The sequence below is a fragment of the Aquarana catesbeiana genome, linkage group LG11 (assembly GCF_042186555.1).
Source record: "Aquarana catesbeiana isolate 2022-GZ linkage group LG11, ASM4218655v1, whole genome shotgun sequence".
NCBI classification, from domain to species: Eukaryota; Metazoa; Chordata; class Amphibia; order Anura; family Ranidae; genus Aquarana; species Aquarana catesbeiana.
In genome coordinates, this window is record NC_133334.1 from 217059865 (window position 1) to 217080211 (window position 20347).

The 20347-nt window shown below is 43.2% G+C and overlaps 2 protein-coding genes across 2 annotated transcripts in view; both read left to right on the forward strand.

The window, feature by feature from the left end:
- Positions 1–3866, forward strand: part of MTA2 (metastasis associated 1 family member 2) — a 45749-nt gene extending 41883 nt beyond the window's left edge. The window contains exons 16-18 of the mRNA XM_073605307.1: positions 128–246; positions 1372–1526; positions 2661–3866. Of these exons, the coding sequence (XP_073461408.1) occupies positions 128–246; positions 1372–1526; positions 2661–2829 (443 nt within the window). The 3' untranslated portion in view covers positions 2830–3866. The remainder of the gene's footprint in view (positions 1–127; positions 247–1371; positions 1527–2660) is intronic.
- Positions 3867–11258: 7392 nt separating this feature from the next.
- Positions 11259–20347, forward strand: part of TUT1 (terminal uridylyl transferase 1, U6 snRNA-specific) — a 37522-nt gene continuing 28433 nt past the window's right edge. Inside the window, exons 1-2 of the mRNA XM_073605306.1 lie at positions 11259–11416; positions 14793–14983. Coding sequence (XP_073461407.1) covers positions 11311–11416; positions 14793–14983 — 297 coding nt within the window. The 5' untranslated portion in view covers positions 11259–11310. The remainder of the gene's footprint in view (positions 11417–14792; positions 14984–20347) is intronic.

The following is a 20347-nucleotide window of genomic DNA, read 5'->3' on the forward strand; positions in this document are numbered from 1 at the left end:
GGCTGCTTGGAATAGGCTGTTGCTGCCTGTCAAGGTCGCTAGCTGTACTGTAGATTGCAAATAGCACAGGGAGTTACTTTTGTTTCAAAGTATTGTTGTCTAAAGCTCCCATCCTCCTTTCTTTCAGCTGCTCAAGCACCACTGAAGCCTAAAACCCCACGTGGAACAAAAACGCCAATAAATCGCAACCAACTCACTCAGAGTCGTAGTTTGAATGTGTTACCCACAAAAAGAGCATTTGAAGCTGTAAGTATTATGTTGGTACTGAAAGACAACAGAATAAAGCTTATTTTTTTAATTTATTTTTTTTTTTTGAATACATTCGTCCGGCTTGGTTAGTACTAATCCTTCATTTCTCATGTCTGGATTGCCAGAAATTCACTGTAGTAGCCATTGCTACATACAGTCAGCATTGGTCTCTTCAAGCACTGCTCAACCTACTTGCTTTTTGTATACAAAACACAGAGGGTCACTCGCTTGGTACATCCGCCATTCAGAGAACTTCTATTGAAAACTCTCCGCCTTATCCAGTGAGAGAAGGCATTAGGTTAATTGAAAAGTGAAAAGAAATACAAGGCTTTCTGGGAATGGAGGCTGTGCTAAGCGAAACCATTCCTGGAATTCAACTTTAACTCAGACAATTGTGTATAAACTGTAGTGGATGATTACAAAACTTGCTGTTTACTGTGGATCTATACTTTAGATGTTAAAACTGTTAAGTCTTGCTGGGATAGAGAGTAAAAGGGTTGAAACACTTTCTTTTCCTGGATAAAATGCTTCTCTTATTATGTATAAAAGTCTAGGATACCCCAGGTTTTTGTACACATGCCTAGCAGTAAAGAGCCAAGAGCAGTGTTTTCTCCAGGCAAGGTGAAGTACTTCAGAAATTTTATTACTCTTTGTTTATTCATCCTAATCATGCTGCTAACGGGGTACATTTACTAAGGAGTGTAATATCTTTTTTATTAAAAAACAAACCAAGTTTTCCTTCTTTTTATATAGTACTATCATATATAATCCAGTTACAAGAGTACATAAACCACTTCCATCAATTTTCTACAGCAGAGTTGGTGGTCCACAATAAGTTGTTTCTCCATCTTATTAAAAAAAAATAGGTTTAGCAGTCAGTGCTATAAACTGTAATAGATATCCAAACCTGATTGGTTAAGCTAAAGGATCAAAAGACAACAGTTATGAGTACTGAGGTGAAGAGGTACTTCCTGCAATAATTTTAAGTGGTATATTAAAAATAAGCATGATTGTCATGTATTCTCAGGTTTGTTTCTTGGCTAGATTTCTTCTCAGTAATAACTTTTATTTTAAATATCATAACTTGTATAAACAATTTTATATACAAAGTTTTGTCTTTAGGTATCTGGGGTTGGAGTTGTACCTCCTTTTTCTGCCAATGGCCGCTCCTTCTCCTCTGGTGTCCGTTCCAGCTCTCAACCCACTGTTAAGAGGCAGAAACTCAATCTTGCGGATGCCCCTAATCCTGTAGTGTTTGTGGCTACAAAGGATACAAGGTAACTGTCTTGCTTCTTAATTATTTTTTCCATATGAAAGCCCATTTCCAGCCAGACTTATTTTTTTTTTTTTAATTGTCTTTGTCCCTATTGGAGAGATTTCGCCTCACTTCTGATCAGGAATGGAAGTGATGGGAAATCTCTTAAACAGGGACACAGACATAGATGCAATTTAATTGAGTGGGGAAGGGTTAAAACGTCAGACAAGAGGTTTTATTGTCGCCTGTTCCTTCTCGTCCTGGTAACGGGCACACCTGATATTTCTTGTATGGGCATTACAGGCAAAGACAGTTAGGGCTTATTTACACTTGCTTTGGCTTCAACACACATTAAAGCGCCTACTGCTTCAACATGCTTTTATGATGTGTTTTTGATGCTGCGGTGGTGCTTCAACGAAGCTTCGTTGGTGAAAGTTTAATGAAGCTTTGGTGATGTGTCGGTGATACCTCTGTGATGCACTTTTGAAGCTTGACAGATGCCCTGTGTGTGTGGCTATCTCATACCTACAATTTCTCCAAAACAAAGTGAAGCTAAAGCTGAATTAAAGCCTCTCAAAAGCCGCAGGTGCTTCAACCGAGCTTCGTCATAGAGTTTTATGGAGGCTTTGAAGACACATTGGAAGCACCACTAAAACGACTTGGGGTATAATTTTTGAAGCAAAGCAAACACAAGGTGTAAACAGGACTGTAAGCTAACCATTTTATTTAGTGACAGGAGCTTTGACTGGCATTCAGAGAGCATTAGCAAAGCCTGTCCGAAGCCTTGTTTTGAAGCAAGTGTAAACTAGCCCTAAGGGGAAATCTCAGTAGCTAAATTAAAATAAATTCTGGAGTTAAGCCAGTCATAGTTGGTTCAGCAGGGACCGGCCGAGTTTCAAACCATGCATGAGAAGGCTGATTTTACCCTGACTGTTGATGGAGGATTTTTTTTTTTTTTTTCCTGCAACCTGCAATTGCAGGAAAGAAAATTGCACTGTCTATGGCAGGCTTTAGACTTTAAATACTACTGCCAGTTCTACGGAATTGACAGCACATTCTTGTTTTAAAAAAAAAGTTAGGGGTCAGAGGAAGAACTGTAACCCTACAAACATGTATGATGATTTATCAGTTACTCTGTTATTTTATCCTTTTGTAGATGCTTAAGAAAATCCCTTTCACACATGGAGATGCGCCGAGCTGCTCGTCGCCCCAATCAGCCCCTGAAGATAAAGCTACCACTGCCTCCAAGAACAGCTGTGCTTATGCCCTCACTTGCTGCAGCCCACCCTGCCAGCACAAGCGAACCTATCGTTTTGGAAGACTGAGGGACTAAAAACACCAGTTTCTATGTAGAAAGAAATTCCTGTCCCCTTCTGACCTATATCAAGCCAGTACTCTTCACCATTACTTAACAGACAGTATATGTGCTTGAGGATGGAAGACTTCCTTTGCTCACTTCCCCTGATAAAGATGTCAATGGTCCAAATCCAGAAAGCCCAACTATCCCAACCTAGCAGCGACGGGGGCACGTTTTTGCTCTTTCGCATCTCCCATTTAAACTTTTCCCTTGGTCCTTTATTTTAATATATATATTTTTCTTCATCTAACTTCCATGAGTTGTTGGGGGGGTGCTCTTGCTCCCTGCTCATATCCCCCACCCTTTTTTTATTTTCTTGTTTAGTTTTGCTTTTTTTTTTTTGTACAATGGAAAAAAAATAAGGTCCATCAGTAAAAAGAAACAAAAGAAAAAGTGTCCTGAAATTTTTGTGGAAGGTATGGGTGGGCATGGATGGTTTTAAATAATGCAAGTTACAGGGGGATTGTAATACAGTACTGTCTGAATATAATGAAATGAATAAAAATGTTGGTTAATCTGATCTGAATATCACTATACATAGAAAAGAAAAAACGTTATTTATTGACCTGTAGCGTAGGTCATTATACGTGATTTTATGTTTGAGAAGGATACATTTTGTTTTGATTTCTCTGCTTCACTGGGTTTAAGATGCTCAGTCTGTATGAATGAAATGTTAAAATGTTCTTTTCAAAGCCTGCTTCCTGCTAGGTGTTTCATAATGGCTGAGGTGGACACATTTCACACTGAGTTGTACTGTTGATTAGTGTGTAAATTTTACCTCCAAACCTGCAAAAAGAATGTACATTAAATACCAAAATATTCTGCAGTAAAGCTTTCAGATGTTTAGCTTGAAAGCATTTACTTGTGCAAGGGAAGTTTGCATAGCATGTATTACTTTTTCAGGAGCCATATGTAACAAACGTATTTTGTAATGATTACTTTGCTTTAATTTTTATATTAAACTTGAAGCTGAAATCCAGCCTTACCTTCAGGCTTGTACAGTCATACAGGCTCCTCTTCTGTACTGAAACGGTTTTACTATGATTTCACTGCATACTGTATGCTTCTCACAGTGTGCAATAGAAGCTGCAGCAAGTCAGAGTCCATCTCATTTTCTGACTGGACCATTCAGGAAGAAAGGTTCCAAAGACTAGCATTGGAGGTACAAATAAAGCACCTTGCTGGGTCCCTCTGATAAACCATGAGTCTAAAATAAGGTATGTAAATTAGGCCAGGTTGATTAACATTTCATTATGTTGATGAAGGGGACAAGGGAAGGCAAAATATAAGCAAATAAAACTTCAGTTTAAAATTACCAAAGCCAACCACTCACCTCTAGTTAAAGTGTCTCTGCACTAGCTGTTTCCTTGCCTGCTGAGATTCTTTGTTGCCTTCCTCTCCAGCCCCTCTCTTACTTTCTTCTTCTCTTTCCTCTACTGGTATATCTGTGCTAAAACCTAATGCCATGTTGTGCAGGACACAGCAGGCTATAAAGATCTGGCTAACTTTTACAGGACTGTATTGAAGTGATCCACCATGTCTGGCTAGGCATCTGAACCTTGATTTGAGATTGCAGAAAGCTTTTGATACCACGCTGAGTGCTGCTGCATGTGAGGAGTTGTATCGTAACTCTGCTGCAGTCTGAGGATCGTCTATTGGGATCATCAGCCAGGGCTTTTGTATGTAACTGCGTCCTCCTGGGAGGAAAAGAACATGAGCAGGCAAAGTTAGTAAATCAGATTGTGGAAATAGGAGTCTTTAAATTGCCGTTTCTGATGAATAATAACCACTATGTAAGCAATGAACATTCTTTCCCCTGGTTTTGGAGTACAGCACATTAGCAGTCAGTGATTTGATGTTGTGAAGTCACTACAATATTTTATGTAACTCACTTTCACTAATTTGATAGCAAACAATGTAATGAATTATTTTCTACCCATTAACTACATTGGATTTCACAATAATGCTCACCTACAAGCCAAAATGTTTCATCTTTTGGTTTGGTTTTGAAATGTGCAACCTAAGCTGGATTGTCCCAAAATGTCCTCCTCTGACACAGAGCCTGGATACTCTGCTACTACATGTGTCATTGCTCCTCTTGCATTGCACACAGCCTGCATATGCATGGAATGGTAATGCCAGTGGTTGCGATATTGTCTTTCATGATCAGAAGGGGGCTTTAATGCCACACGAGTACAGCCTACTGCTCCTGGGAACCCATGAATTGTTTGAAAGTCACAGGACGCTGTCTTACGTTGAACAATGCCCTTTGGGAACCGGATGAATTTGTGTGCACGACGTACTATGGCTTCAGTGACCTGTGTAATGCAGCGAGACATACTGGCTTCACTGATCCCTGCAGCATCACCTGCTGATATTTGGAATGTACCAGATGTGTAGAAATCCAAGGCAGCTGTCACCTTGACATAAACAGGAAGGGCATGTGAGCGTCCTGTAGAGGGCTGTAGGTCACATTTTTGTGAGTGGCACAAATCCCAGATCAGGGCTGGATAAAGGTGATATCGCTGCAAAACCACTTCCTCTGGGAAGTTCAAGAACTGTGTACGTGCCCTAAAAACACGTTCCTGAGGAAGGCGATGTCTGACATGAGCACGTTGGGCAAGTAGTAGAAGAGCCATATGTCTGGGAGCACCAGATGGACTCCAGAGTGAGAGCAGTGGCCCTGGGGAGAGAAAGTCATGTGAAACGTAACCAGTGAGGATCTACTTGTAGCATAGCCAAAAAGACCAATGAATTCAATGAGGAAACCTATTTTCATTTACAATGTAGCTTTAATAAAATTGAATGTATTAAACTGCAGAAGGTGCCCTTGCATGTACTTATAATGCACCCTGGGGCCCCCAAAATGTACATGATATCAACTCTGAAGTCCTGGAAGTACCCCTCAAAAGAGAATCGTGCACAAATATCTGCCAGGGAACAGGTGGTTTATATAGAAATCCAGCTCAAAACAAGAAACTTTCTTAAAATGGTTCTAAAGATTAAACATTGTTGACCTAAATGCATTCCCTACATTAACCTCTTGCCTGCATCCCCCCTTCGCTGCCACATTTGGCACCTCCTGTGGGGGGGGGGGGGGGGGGTAGCAGCAGGTACCTGGTTTTGGCAGGTACCCACTCCCACTTCCGGCTCCGTTCCCAGAAGTGAACTGAGACAGAAAATTCACCCCCTTCCCTCCAGCCGGGAAATTTACAAAGTGCTGCAATTGAAAAATGCTGGATTCCTGCACAGGTAAGTGCCCGAATATTAAAAGTCAGCAGCTACAGTATTTGTAGCTACTGACTTTGAATTTTTTTGAGGGGGAGCCTGGAGCTTTTCTTTAACTACCTAGCATAGTTAAAGCAGACCTCTCCCAACCCACAGATGCATCCTGGGAAGGCTACATCACCAGTGCCTTCCCCCTCAGATGATGTACACTGTCACATTTCAGGAGCCAGACCCAGACTTCCAGGAAGTTGGGGAGATGGGTTCATCCACCCTTAGTGAATATCGTCACAGTGAGAAGATGGCTTCATGGCAGATGGGTGCATTTGCCTGTGTAGAGCAAACATGCTGCATATTTTTGGTGCCCAGGATGTCCTGGTGTTCAATAGACATGAATAGATGAAGGTAGCTGTAGGCTGCTACTTGTGTTACATGGCACATGTACACAAATAATAATGTTCTGAACACAAGTAGTGTTTGTTTGGAACATTGTGTGCATGAAGTCAAATGGAAAGAAAAATAAAGTATGAAAAGATTTTGAAGTTGGTGTTGGGATCTTGATACATTGGGGAGATTTACTAAAACTGAAGAGTGCAAAACCTGGTGAAGCTGTGCATGGTTGCCAACCAGCTTCTAACATTAGCTTGTTCAATTAAGTTTTTTGACAAAAACAACTGGAAGTAGATTGGTTTCTATGCAGAACTGCACCAGATTTTGCATTCCAGTTTTAGTAAATCAACCAAGTGCTGAATCTGCTGGCTGGCTGTGTTAGCATAGACTCCTTGCAGAGGTTTATTCTCGGTGAACAAGGTGCCTCATGCTGAAATATGATGTCACAGGACATAACATTGATTCATACAAATGTGCATGTGCCATGGGTCTGACTTACTATAGCGGTCTTTCTCAAGCCTGCCTTTGTCAGCTGTGTGGTATGACATTCTGATAACCTTGCATGTATGGGTAATCTGGATCAACAATGGAATCCACAAATGTGAACGGTTTAAGAGAAGTTTGGGAAACGCTACAACAGTTAACTTGTGTTTGCTTCAACCACCTAGTTACAATATATGTGCTGGAAACAGTCACTGGTTTTCTTCATTGACATGAGTGGACGTTGAGGGACCATTTACACTTGTGCATTGTGGCAACACACCTGTCCTGTGTAGTGTCATTCATTGTGAATGGCACCCCTAATACACTGTACAGTGGAACAAAACACAGCGCACCACATACACTATATTACCAAAAGTATTGGGACACCTGCCTTTACACGCACATGAACTTTAATGGCATCCCAGTTTTAGTCCATAGGGTTCAATATTGAGTTGGCTCCCCCTTTGCAGCTATAACAGATTCAACTCTTCTGGGAAGGCTGACCACAAGGTTTAGGAGTGTGTCTATGGGAATGTTTGACCATTCTTCCAGAAACGCATTTGTGAGGTCAGGCACTGATGTGGACAAGAAGGCCTGGCTCAAAGTCTCCGCTCTAATTCATCCCAAGGGTGTTTTATCTGGTTGAGGCCAGGACTCGGGTTCCTCCACCCCAAACTCCGTGTCTTTATGGACCTTGCTTTGTGCACTGGTCCAAATCATTTGGTGGAGGGGGATTATGGTGTGGGGTTGTTTTTCAGGGGTTGGGCTTGGCCCCTTAGTTCCAGTGAATGGAACATTTAAGGCGTCAGCATACCAAGACATTTTGGACAATTTCATGCTGCCAGCTTTGTGGGAACAGTTTGGGGATGGCCTCTTCCAGTTCCAAAATGACTGCACACCAGTGCGCAAAGCAAGCTCCATAAAGACATGGATGAGTGAGTTTGGGTTGGAGGAACTTGACTGGCCTGCACAGAGTCCTGACCTCAACTCGATAGAACACCTTTTGGGATGAATTAGAGACTTTGAACCAGGCCTTCTCGTCCAACATCAGTGCCTGACCTGAATAATCAACTATTCCCATAGACACACTCCTAAACCTTATGGACAGCCTTCCCAGAAGAGTTGAAGCTGTTATAGCTGCAAAGGGTGGGCCAACTTAATATTGATTCCTACGGACTAAGACTGGGATGCCATTAAAGTTCATGTGCGTGTAAAGGCAGGTGTCCCAATACTTTTGGCAATATATTGTACATTGTGCTTAGCTGCATTTTGCAAACGGGATAATGCATGTTTTTTTTGCCCACTACATTGGCAGACCATTTGTAATGAATGGGGTTGTCTTAAGGTGGTATTAAACCCAAAACCAAAAATGTAATATATTTCAGCTTACCAATCCTTAACCTCCCTGGCGGTTTTTCTGAGTGTGGTTCGGGGTTAAATTTCAGCCACACTCGGGATTACATCCCAGGATCCTGGAAGAGGTTACTTACCTTGTTCCCAGGACCCTGCGATGTCCCCCCGCTGTGTCTGCGGGCTCCGTCCTCCCGAAGCCTCTGTGTGTCAGGTTCCGTTCCCTGCGAGCGTCATGATGCATGGGGGCGGAGCCTGGCGGCAAATTCAAAATAGTGAAAATTCATAACACATACAGTACACTGTAATCTTACAGATTACATTGCTGTATGAAATCATTTCTCATCCCTTTTGTCCCCAGTGTTTTGTCCAATGCCCTGCATGCAGTTTTATATGATTGATATTATATATATATATATACACTGTTCTTTCTGACTGGAAATTGTCCATAGCAACCAAAAAGTGTCCCTTTACATCAAAAGTGGCTTTAGATCAGCTAGAAAACAGCGATAGTAAATTAGAACACTTGCAGAATTGAGCGATAGTGAACTGTGGGGAAATTTTATATTATTATTATTTTTTATAATTATTTATTATATTATAATTTATGATTTTGTGTTTCAAACTTCATCATACCCGGGATATCTACTAGACTCTTGGTGGACAGATCTAAGTGTGTTATTGTTAAGAATTACAGGCCTACAATATAAAACGCCAAATTTCTATGCAAAATAATTGTACCGCTTTGAGACGCAAAAATCTGAAATAATCATACCGCCAGGGAGGTTAAGATGTGGTGGCCATATTTGTTTTCTTTCATTAGGCTTTTCCCCCTCTGTTTTCACTTGGTGATCGGGCCAGTAACATACCTCCTGTATTAGAGTGCCTCCACTCTGGATGGAGGAGCACAGGGACAGCAGCATTGTCAGTCTGGGGGGGAGTGTTAGATGTACTAGCAGATTTAGATACACTAAAATCAAAGCCAAACTCCAGCTCACACTTTATAAGCAGTTACAGCAACAGTTTTTTTTTTCCTTTTGGGAAGAAAGTTTTTGCATATATAAATAAAAGCTGATCGTTGTAAGCACCCTTGTCGGTGGTAAGTGGTTTGTCTCAACCATCTGTTACATCTGCAGGAGAGCGTGTTCTGATGAATTACAACAGATTTACTTGCCAGATGATGAAAATAAAAGAGCCTAAAAAAAAAAGAAAACTAATGCAGCCGCAACATCTAAGAATTGGTAAACTGCAATATAATAAGTGTTTGCTTTTGGGTTTAACACAGCTTTAAGTAAATGCATTTTAATATGTGTAATGGATGGTGTTAGTGGGAACGGGCCCTCTAAGTAATTTAACCTTATTAGTAAATCAGCCCTAATGTATTTTTAGCAGGTATATATCACACCTGTGTGAACCGGTGTTCTGCCGAGAAAGTTCCCCTCAGCGGATAAGGACCCCCCTCTACTGCGCTGGCGGAGCCGGCGCCAAATAGTTGTAAATCAGCTGTACACGGTGCCTGTAAGAGGGCCCCTCGTGGGCTCGCCACGCTTCGGGCACGGCCTCGCTTCGCTCGGCACTTTTTTATTCTTTTTTATTCTCCCTCTAGGTCCACTTGGATGGTGGGGCTTGAACCTGGACCCAGGGCGCAGGCACTGTGTACAGCGGATTGAAGATTTTCAGCTTCAGCGGCTCCTAGTAGTTCGTACTGCGCAATCGCTGCACCTGCGCAGTACAGGGGGGGTCCTTATCCGCCAGGTGAACTTTCTCGGCAAGACACCGGCACTAAAAGTTTATCTAATAAACGAAATGGAAAACTTCAAGGAATAGAAGTTCAAAAATAGGTCAGAGCAATAAATAATGAAGACAGAGCCACCTCTCTCTATATATAACAAGATATTAAAGTGGAACTTCACCCAAAAGAGGACGTTCCCCTTTTTCACCTCCTCCATCATCTTTGGATACTTTTTTTTTTTTTTTGAGGGGGGAGTGGGTAACCGGTTTTGTCAGGTACCGACTCCCACTGCCGATTGGATTGCTTAGGCAATCCAAGCAAAAGTTTGCCCAACTTTTGCCCCGCGTCGCCCTGACACATGTTCCAGAGGACTGCGGGCCATTCACAAAATGCATGCGGCTTGCGCATGCGCAGTGGTAAGCCGGTGTTCTATTAAAAAGAGCCCGGGACGAACAGCACATGCACCGTACGGATCAGCTGTTGAGACTGCGCCTGCGCACAATAGCCGACGGAAGAAATTTTTGTGTCAGATTGTCTCGCGCTGCCGAGGCGTGTTCATGTCGGTGAGGGGCGGATTTGTACATGATGGGGGCAGATTTTTAAATGATGGCCAGTGCTGCAAAAGAAATCCGTCCCTCACGGACATGAACACACCTCGGCATCGCAAGGCACAATCTGACACAAAAATTTCTTCTCTCGGCAATTGTGCGCAGGCGCCGTCTCGCCATCACAACAGCTGATCGTAAATCAGCTGTTGTGCTGTTCCGTACGACGCATGCGCTGTTTGTCCCGGGCACTTCTGGACAGCGGGTACTATCCGATAAAACACCGGCTGTGAACTTACATCTGACTTCCCTTACTAAACATGCCGGGACTGGTGAAGAAGGGGCATGGGTAAGGAAGGTGCTGGATCCTTGTACAGGTAAGTGTCCTTTTAAGAGTCAGTAGCTACAGTATTTGTACCTGCTGACTTTTATTTCTCTTTTTCATACAGCTTGAAGATCCTCTATAAAGACACTAGTGAATGGTAAAAGTCCATCAGTTGCTCATGCTGGAGGTGCAGCCATGTGTGTGCAGTGTGTGTGTTTCCTGTGGCTGTCCATTGACACACATAACACTGAGCACTCACCTCCCAGCGGCTTTGTCTTTTCATCTCATTAATATGCATGGCGTCAGCAGAGGTTATGAATATTGAGTAGCCGCTCACACCAGCGCCGGAAGCGCCTCCTCCTGGTGACGTGTAATCTGTGCGCCGGAAGTGGCGGCATCATGGCTTCTAGGGAGGATGGAGGTTGTTCTCAGGTCTCCTCTGATGTAAAGCCTGGAGACCGGGGCAGCTTTCGGTGTCTCCTGTGCGGCGTCAATGTTCCGAACCGTGAGTGTTGTCATGAAGCTGGCAGACGGCTGTCCGTTTTCACTGCATTCCCCCCCTAGCCCCGTATTACTGCAGCAGCAGTGGTGCTAGTTGTTGGATTATAGGGGTCCCTAGGCATGCCAGACGATTAATGATGCTCTCTTAGAAGCTCAGCTGACATACACTGATCAACCATAACATTATGACCACCCACCATACCCTATTGAGGCATGGACTCCACTAGATCTCTGAAGGTGTGCAGTGGTGTCTATCACTAAGGTGTCAGTATCAGATCCTTTCCTGTAAGTTGTGAGGTGAGGCCTCCGTGGATCAGACTTGTTTTTCCAGCACATCCCACAGATGTTCGATTGGATTGGGATCTGTAGAATGTAGACGTCAACACCTCAAACTTTTTATTGTTTCTCAAACCATTCTTGATTTCAACAGACCAGGCCACCTTCTTGCATTGCGCCGTGGTCCAGTTCTGATGCTCATGTGCCCATTGTAGGCAATTTTGGCGGTGGACACGGGACAGCATAGACATACTGACCGGTCTGCGACTACACAGCCCCATACGCAGCAAACTGCAATGTACTGTGTGTTCTGGCACCTTTCTATCCGAACCAGCATTAAAGGTTGTTAAGCCATTGTACTACAAACATCCCATCCCCTCTGTTAGCTAACATTATCTATTCTAGTGTCTGTGCTGAAAAAAAAACGCAGATTATATCTCATATCAGAGTGTCTCCCGGTGCTCACGTGACTCCTTAGCTCTCTCCTCTGCCCGGCTGACGACTATAGCGGGTGGGACCAAGCACTCCCGCTGACATCAGCGGGAGGGAGGGGGGGGAGCTCGAGCCGAGGAGTCACGCGAGTGCAGGGAGACGCTCTGAGATAAGGTATAATCTGCATCATCTTTTTTTTTTTTTCAGCACAGAGACTAAGATAGGTAATGTTAGCTAACAGAGGGGATGGGATGTACGTAGTGCAATTATGATAGCAGAGGGGAGGGGCGGGCAGCAAAGTGGCACAGACTAGCTGACTGACAGGCAGGCGGGACAGAGGATAGCCACGGCTGATAGAGGCATGTAAACTGACCACGGTGTCAGGGCTTAGCAGTCGTGATAAACCGTGGTCAGTTTACAGGGGGAGGGCATAGCCAGGCAAGATCAGCCAGGTTTTTTAGTTTATAGAAGGGGCCAAATTACACAGCACAAGCACTGTGCTGTTATGCATGCTTTAAGGGACACTTTAACTTTTTTTAGCAATCTGAGCTACAGTAGCTCTTTAGTTGGATTGGGTTACACAGGCCAGCCTTCACCTCTCATGTGTATCAATAAAAAAAAAAACAAGTAAACACAAACACTGTTATTCCAAATACTGTGTGTATGTACATATACAAATCGACTATAAGATTATAGAAACCAGGCAATTTGTGATAGAAAATAAAGAATACAGCAGCAGACACAAAGAAGATATCCCATCTAGTAAAAAAACACTAAAAAATGTGTTGCACTTACTAAATACAAAGTGCATTAAATAAATAATATAACAAAAAAGCATATACAGTCCCAATACATAGACCTTAAATAGGTTGTAAACTAAAAAAAAACAAACTGTAAGACAAAGGCATTATAAGTTAGTATGCGTCGCATACTAGCTCATTATGAAATACCTTAGAACGAAGGCTTCCAGCAGCGCCCACATACCGCTAAGCCAGCTGACATCTTTCCCGGAGTTACTTCCGGGTTCGCGGCACTGTAAGTGGCCAGAACCGCAGTGATGGCACTCTCGCGTGGGAGCCGCAGTTCACAGCACAGGGCTTGGAAGGAACGGCACCCATGGCCGTTCCTTCAGAGTGCATGCGTCAGCGATGTGCCACTTCATGCACAGATGTCTATGCAAGTCGCACCTGAAATTGCAAAAAATAATGCAGGAACATGTATCGCAAAGTCAGAGTCGCACCGATTTGAACAGTTCCGTTGCCAACAAATGGGTGTGACTTGTGACATTTTGGAACTGTCAAATCACATGACAAGTCGCACCGAGGTGAACAAGGCTAAAGGGCCAAGCACAGCAACGCTTTATTGTGTGATCAGCTGTGTCCAATCACAGCTGATCACATGTAAACAGACTTGCCGGTTATCGGTAGTACTTTTATCACTTGCTGTGTCTGTGAGGAAATGAGAGCCGATAACCAGTCAGGCTGTCAGTACATTGTTTACACTGATAATTAAGGCACCACTGATCATCAATGCTTCCTCATCAGTGCCCATCAGTGCAGCCTCATCAGCGTACATTAGTGAAGAAGAAAAATTACTTATTTGCAAAATGTTATAACAGAAAGTAAGAAAAACTTAATTTTTCATTTGTTTGGCATAAAATAAAAAACCCAGTGGTGAGTACCACCAAAATAAAGCTCTGTTTCAAAATAAAAAAAAAGATAAAAATTTCATATGGGTACAGTGTTGCATGACCACGACAGTGCTGAAAGTTTTTCTCGGCAAGAAGGGGGTGAAAGTGCCCAGTAAGTGGTTAACCCCTCCTAAATGTGTTACATTGTAGCTTACCAGTTCTTAGATGTGGTGGCTGTATTATATTTTTTTAGTCTTTTTGCCTGTATTGTCACCTGTTGATCTGGCCAGTAAGTCTGTTATCTTTCAGCTTCCTTTAATAGGCCAAGTTGGCCGGCAAATGTACCAGAGGGTTGAGACAAACCATTTAAAACTGACAGAGGTGCTTACAATACTCAGTTTGTATTTATTTATGTAAAACCTTAATACCAAAAGAAAAAAAAGACAGTTGTTGTTTATCTTTAGCTTTGTTAGTCATGTCTATCTAATTGTGCAACCAGCCAGGGAATCAGACCCGTCCTCCGATCTGAGCTGCTGCTTGTGAATCAGCCTTGGAGCTGCGTGCAGGCAGCCCATTAAAGTGGATGCTTGCAGCGGCTGCATGGAGACAATTGCATGTCAAAATTTGAGCTGTAAGCAGAAGTGAGTGCACGGATCCGAATGCACAGTGTCTCCCATTTTGTTGCACAATTTCCAGAAGTAGCTTGTAATGAAATGCTCTTCAATTATAGCAGGCATACCAAGTTATGAGGCAGCAAAGCAGCTCCACACCTCTCTCAACACGTGAATGGTGTCACACTTGTCAAAAAAAACCTGCTAATAATGTTGAGTGTAATCTTTGTTATGTAAGAGAGAGCGCTGAACCTTATCCGAATGTGTTTTAACATGATGAGTGATGGTTTTGCTGCATCCCTAGAGGGGTCTGAGGTTTTGAAAGGATGGGAGCGCCACACCAGTTTGTACAGACTTCTTAAAGGATTTTTATTTTGTAACAGCCTCAATAATGAGTGGTAATTGGTCTCCGTTTTACATCTCTTTTGTAGGCCCCAGCCTTGATGATCACCTACGTGGGCGACGCCATAAGCGAATGTGTGAGGAGCGTGACAAGCGCCAACAGCAGCAAGAGCATAGTGTGTTTGTCAGTGGTTTCCCAAAAGGCACCACAGAAGAGCAGCTTAGAGATGTCTTCCAGTCAATATCATCTGTCAAGAATATTGTCATTGACAAGGACAGGGTAAAAAGCATTCCCATCTTTTTTTCTATCCCACAATATTCATACAGAAAACTAAAGTATATCAGCATACATATCACTTGTGGTTTTCCACAAAAGCTTGCTTTTGCTGAAATAAAAATGTTTATGATTGCAGTAGCCTGTGACATTATGCAAAAATGGCTTGTGCTGGTTTCCTTGCTAGACATAGTACAGTCGTGGCCAAAAGTTTTGAGAATGACACAAGTGTTAGTTTATTGTACATCATTGGACACAAGAGCCACAGTAATTACTGTATGGGTTATATGGCACCTTCAGGTGATGGACACTGGCACACCCTAGACAGGAAGTTCAATTCCCCATATAACCCTTCCCCTTACTGGGAGTACTTCAGTTTTTTCGCCAGTGTCTTAGGTGTTGGCCACGAGTAAAGATGTGTTGTGCTGAGCTCCGCTGGAATATTCCTTGCTGGGGCAAGCTATGCAACCAGATCCATTCAAAGTGTCTTTTCCAGGCCGAATTGAATGGTACCCGGGCCTCGTGTCGGAAGAAACAAGGTTTTGCCTGTAACACTTCTCTTTTTAGAGAGCTGGACCCCAGGATGCAGTATTTGTTTTTTTTCAGCCATATTTCTGGCGGGGTGCTTTTACAGGCCCAGGGGTGTGGATCCCACGATAAAAAGGGTCCCTGGTCCCTGAAGGTTTTTTAACGGAGCCCACCGTGAGAGGTGAAGATTGGGCCTGTTTTACCACAGAACCCTGCAACTGGATAAGGTAAGGGAGATTCCTAAGGCATTTTTCTAATTCTTGTGGGTTTTCTCCTTTAAGTAAATGTTGTCATGCCTATAGTCACCACCGGGGGCTGTCAAGAGCAAGTACCTGTTTCCATGCTTCTCAGTCTCGCTCTGTGTCATTACAAGCTGCACGCTTCCTCCAGCCCAAGCCCCAGGTAAGACGTGGGAAGGGGGGTTTTTCTCCTTGGAATGTCCCCCCACCTGGATAGCTTCACTCTAGGAGGCAGAGGGAGCATGGCTCAGTCAGCGGTGCGCCGCTCCCGCTGCCATTACAGCTGTTCTCCATCGGCAGCTCTCCTCCACTCCAGCCCCCCTCCATGCGATCCGGTCAGGATCGGAGCCCGCTTGTGCGGGAAAACTGTCTATTTTGAAAAAGATGAGGGGGAAGGCGCGGTGGGTGGTTGGAGGAAGGGGCGGGGCTTAGCGGCATTGGCGTGCTTCAGCGTTCACAACGCGGTCTGTGTGAGCTATAAAGTGCACCTTGTTTCAGGTGCATACAGCTGAAGGAGGGACACAGAGTAGACGAGTGGCATGTGAGTGTTTGGTGACACAGGCATTCCCAGGGAACATTTACTTAGAGGAGTTCCCATTTAAAAAAAAATAAATAAAAGTCAGCAGCTACAAATACTGCAGCTGCTGACTTTTTTTAATAATCGGACACTTACCTGTCCCACAGTCCAGCAATGCGGGGGATAGAAGCTCCGCTCGTCTCCCCTTCCATTCGGCGGCGCCAGCATTGCAACTGTGGGCGCCCGGCTGTGGCTTCACAGCCGGGCACCCATTGCGCATGCGCGAGCGGCGCTGTAATTGGCCACTCAGTCATCTGGGACCTGTAATGTGTCCCAGATGATTGACAAGAGGGAGGGGGCAGAGCTGAGCCCTTCCTGTGCCGAGGGGAAGTGATGTCACCAGCCCAGGCACTGAAGGAGGCGGACTACGAGGGACGCCCTAGCAACAGCCATTTAGAGGTGAGTAAAAAAAAAAAATTCCAAATGTTTTTTTGTTTTTTTTGGAACATCCATGCTTTTTTTTTTTTTTTATGGTGGAACACCACTTTAAGCATCAGGCTGGGCTTAATAGCAGCGGCAGTTGCTGGACTATTGCTCAGCAGTGGGTGCATTTTTTTGGCAGTAGCTCTGCGTTTGTGCTCAGCACTATGACCAGAGGGGGTGATACAAATACCTTAAAAACCAAGGGCACAAAGGGGTCGCCTAAGGACCCTCCCTTTGCAACACCACCCCCCCTAAAAGATCTAGGGAGGCTGGTCAGAGTGAGCCAACGGGGTCATCAGGGGTTGCAATTGCTTCCGACACTTAAGCCCCTGTCTATATAACTGAGGAGGTTTTCTCCTCAGCTATGAGTGGATTGGAGGAAAGGTTAGCGGCTTTAATCGCATCTTCACAGAGTGGAAGAAAACGCATTAGGTCCTCTTCTAACACCCAGGATCCACATACAGAGGTACAGTAGGAGGGGGAAGATGAATCCCCCTCAGGGGACCGTGGAGAGACTGATGACTCCTCTTCCGAGGGATTAAGTGGGAAAGGACCTTCTTCAGCTTCACATGCTGAGAAGTTGCTGGTGCATTCTCTTACTGAAATGGTCCGCTCTACATTTAAGCTACCCTTAAGTGAGTCGGTTGAAGAGCCACTTCTTGTTTGGGTTCACTAAAGCCTCCTCAAGCCTGGCATGCCTTTCCATTCATTGCTGGAAAAGCTTGTATATTCTGAGTGGGATCACTCAGATAAGCATTTTTTCCCTCCTAAAAAGTTTTCAACACTTTATCCTATGGAGGAAAAATTTACTAAGATGTGGAGTATACCAGCATTTGACGCTGCTATATCCTCTGTGAATAAAAGTTTGACTTGTCCGGTTGACAATGCGCAAATGCTTAGGGATCCAACTGATAAAAAAATTGGAATTCCTGTTAAAAAAAACTTTTTTTCCTTGGCAGTTTCAGTGGCGGCAATTGAGGTATGTCAATCCTTGAGAGAATAGGAACCTCAAAAAATTGGGATTTTTAAGGCAACAAAAGGCAAAAGTATTTAAAAATTGAATAAATTTATTGATACAAAAATAGTATTAAAACGTAAATTAAACACATGGACATGTATATTTGAAAAGAAAAACAATATGATATATTACAGATGTGGCAAAAAATCCAACGCGTTTCAAAATAATTAAATTTCTTCTTCAGGGATAAATTTTGCCATAATCTGAAAGGCATAAAGGTAACATAAGTATACATACATACATATTTACAGTACCAGAAATAATGATTTGTGAATAAAGCTTACAGTAATCATGATTGACCCAACGAATTCTCAGCATAGCGCTCCAAAAACTTCCCCATCCGGTTAGTGAACAGTCTTTTATCGTGCAGAAGAGCCCCCAGATATCAAAATCCAAGGAGAGACGCCAAATTACCCCAAGTGAAAGAACAACACTTGGGGAAAAGGGGGGTGTGTGCAATCTGAAAAAATATATATATATGTAAATTTATATATCCTCTGTGTGAAAATATCACATCTGCGGAGATCAAAACCAACCTTGTATAAAAAATGATTTGAGTATGTCTTCAAGTGTAAGAAGTTTATTTTCGTATGTAATAGAGAAGGAAAGTTTTCCTTCCTAAAAAAGAAAATATGAAATATAAAAGTTATGGAAAAAAAAAAAAAATATATTCAAAACAAAAGTGAATAGATGAAAATATGAAGGCTAGCAAGGCCAATAATTAAACAATAAGTGGGCACAAAGGCTTGAAGGATACAACAAAGCAGCGAAAAAAATGCCAAAAAAAGGGGGGTAATAGAATGTGGAGAGATATCTCCTTTTCCGAGTTGTATCCACAATATGGGAAAGGAATCCAAGAACAAAAAAGTGGTAAAAAGGTAGAGTGTATCATTCAAGCAGGGAGACAAAATGCGGTAATGATTAAAGCTTACCGAATATAGAATCCGCACGCAGGTCCAGAGGGGACAGAGATCCGTTCTAGATCAGAGCACAGGCCTAAGGACTGTCCGTTCTCCTCAATGGGTAGCAGAGAAATGACGCTGGCGGCTCAGGGGCTCCCGGCTTTCTCCTTATGAGTCAGTGCGCTTGTTACGTTAGACGAGCGTGGGAGGATGACGTCACTCCGTCAAACGGAAGTGGCGTCACTTCCCTCGCTTCATTATTAGTTCCTATTGTCAGAACATAGGGGAAGACAGGCCGATCCTCCACCCCGCCCCCCCGGGCGTCAATGACCGGAAGGGCGCTGTCGAAGAGACATGCATTGCGGACACTGAGAAAGAAATACTCACGTGTCCGGAAATAGAGACAGGCCGGCACTTCTGCTCCGCTCACCCCTCAACCTCCCTGGTCAAAGACACATGTAAGGACAGGGGCTAACAGTACTGCTGCAAAGGACATCCGCAGCAGATTCCGGAGTATGCAGAGACATCCTCAGCCCGATCCACATGTGCACGGGAACATGTCAAAAGGCAGTTCCCAACCCATTGTAGATCGAGAGGAAAGGTTTTTTGTACAATATGTATCCTAGTCTCGAATAAAATTAAATATAAATAATGCATGGAAAATCAATCAATAAAGGATTGTCATGTATGGTGGACAAGTGGAAGAGAAAAAATTACCACATGTCCAGTATTAAAGCAGAGACTCATTTGTAGGAGGAAAAGAAAACCTCAAAAGGCAAATAAATCCTCCAAAGGAGAATAAAAAGCCCCCGACACAGAAAAATCCATTGTGAGCCAACAAATGGCATCCAAAAGGCACCACTAGATGGCAATGGAAAAACGGGGGCCCTTAAACCAAAGTCTGGGCCCCCCCACTGTGCCGGGTGCACGATATGACCACAAATCCGAATGGGGGGGGAAAAAATTGGACCGCCATCTAAGAAAAACTGTCCCATCATGAAAGCTGAAGCAAAAACATTTTTTTGTACATACAAAATCATAAAAATTAGTGTCATGGACGGAAAGAGGGAGAACAAGACAAAAAGTTCTCCCCACCAGTCCATGAGCTACCAATGTGTAAAGGACAGCAATCGAAAATTTTATAAATCATATATATATTAGAAAATACCCCAATAGACATTATCATTTCACATATTAATCAATGGGCTACATAAGTGTGGAAATATATGGATAGGAAGTGGAGAAATGGGGAAAAGAGGAGGGAGGAAAGAAAAGAGAGGAGAGGTTCAAGCCATGAAAATACAAGAGAGGCAGGGAAGATTAAATTCACTGAACTGAATTTAATCTTCCCTGCCTCTCTTGTATTTTCATGGCTTGAACCTCTCCTCTCTTTTCTTTCCTCCCTCCTCTTTTCCCCATTTCTCCACTTCCTATCCATATATTTCCACACTTATGTAGCCCATTGATTAATATGTGAAATGATAATGTCTATTGGGGTTTTTTCTAATATATATGTATGATTTATAAAATTTTCGATTGCTGTCCTTTACACATTGGTAGCTCATGGACTGGTGGGGAGAACTTTTTGTCTTGTTCTCCCTCTTTCCGTCCATGACACTAATTTTTATGATTTTGTATGTACAAAAAAATGTTTTTGCTTCAGCTTTCATGATGGGACAGTTT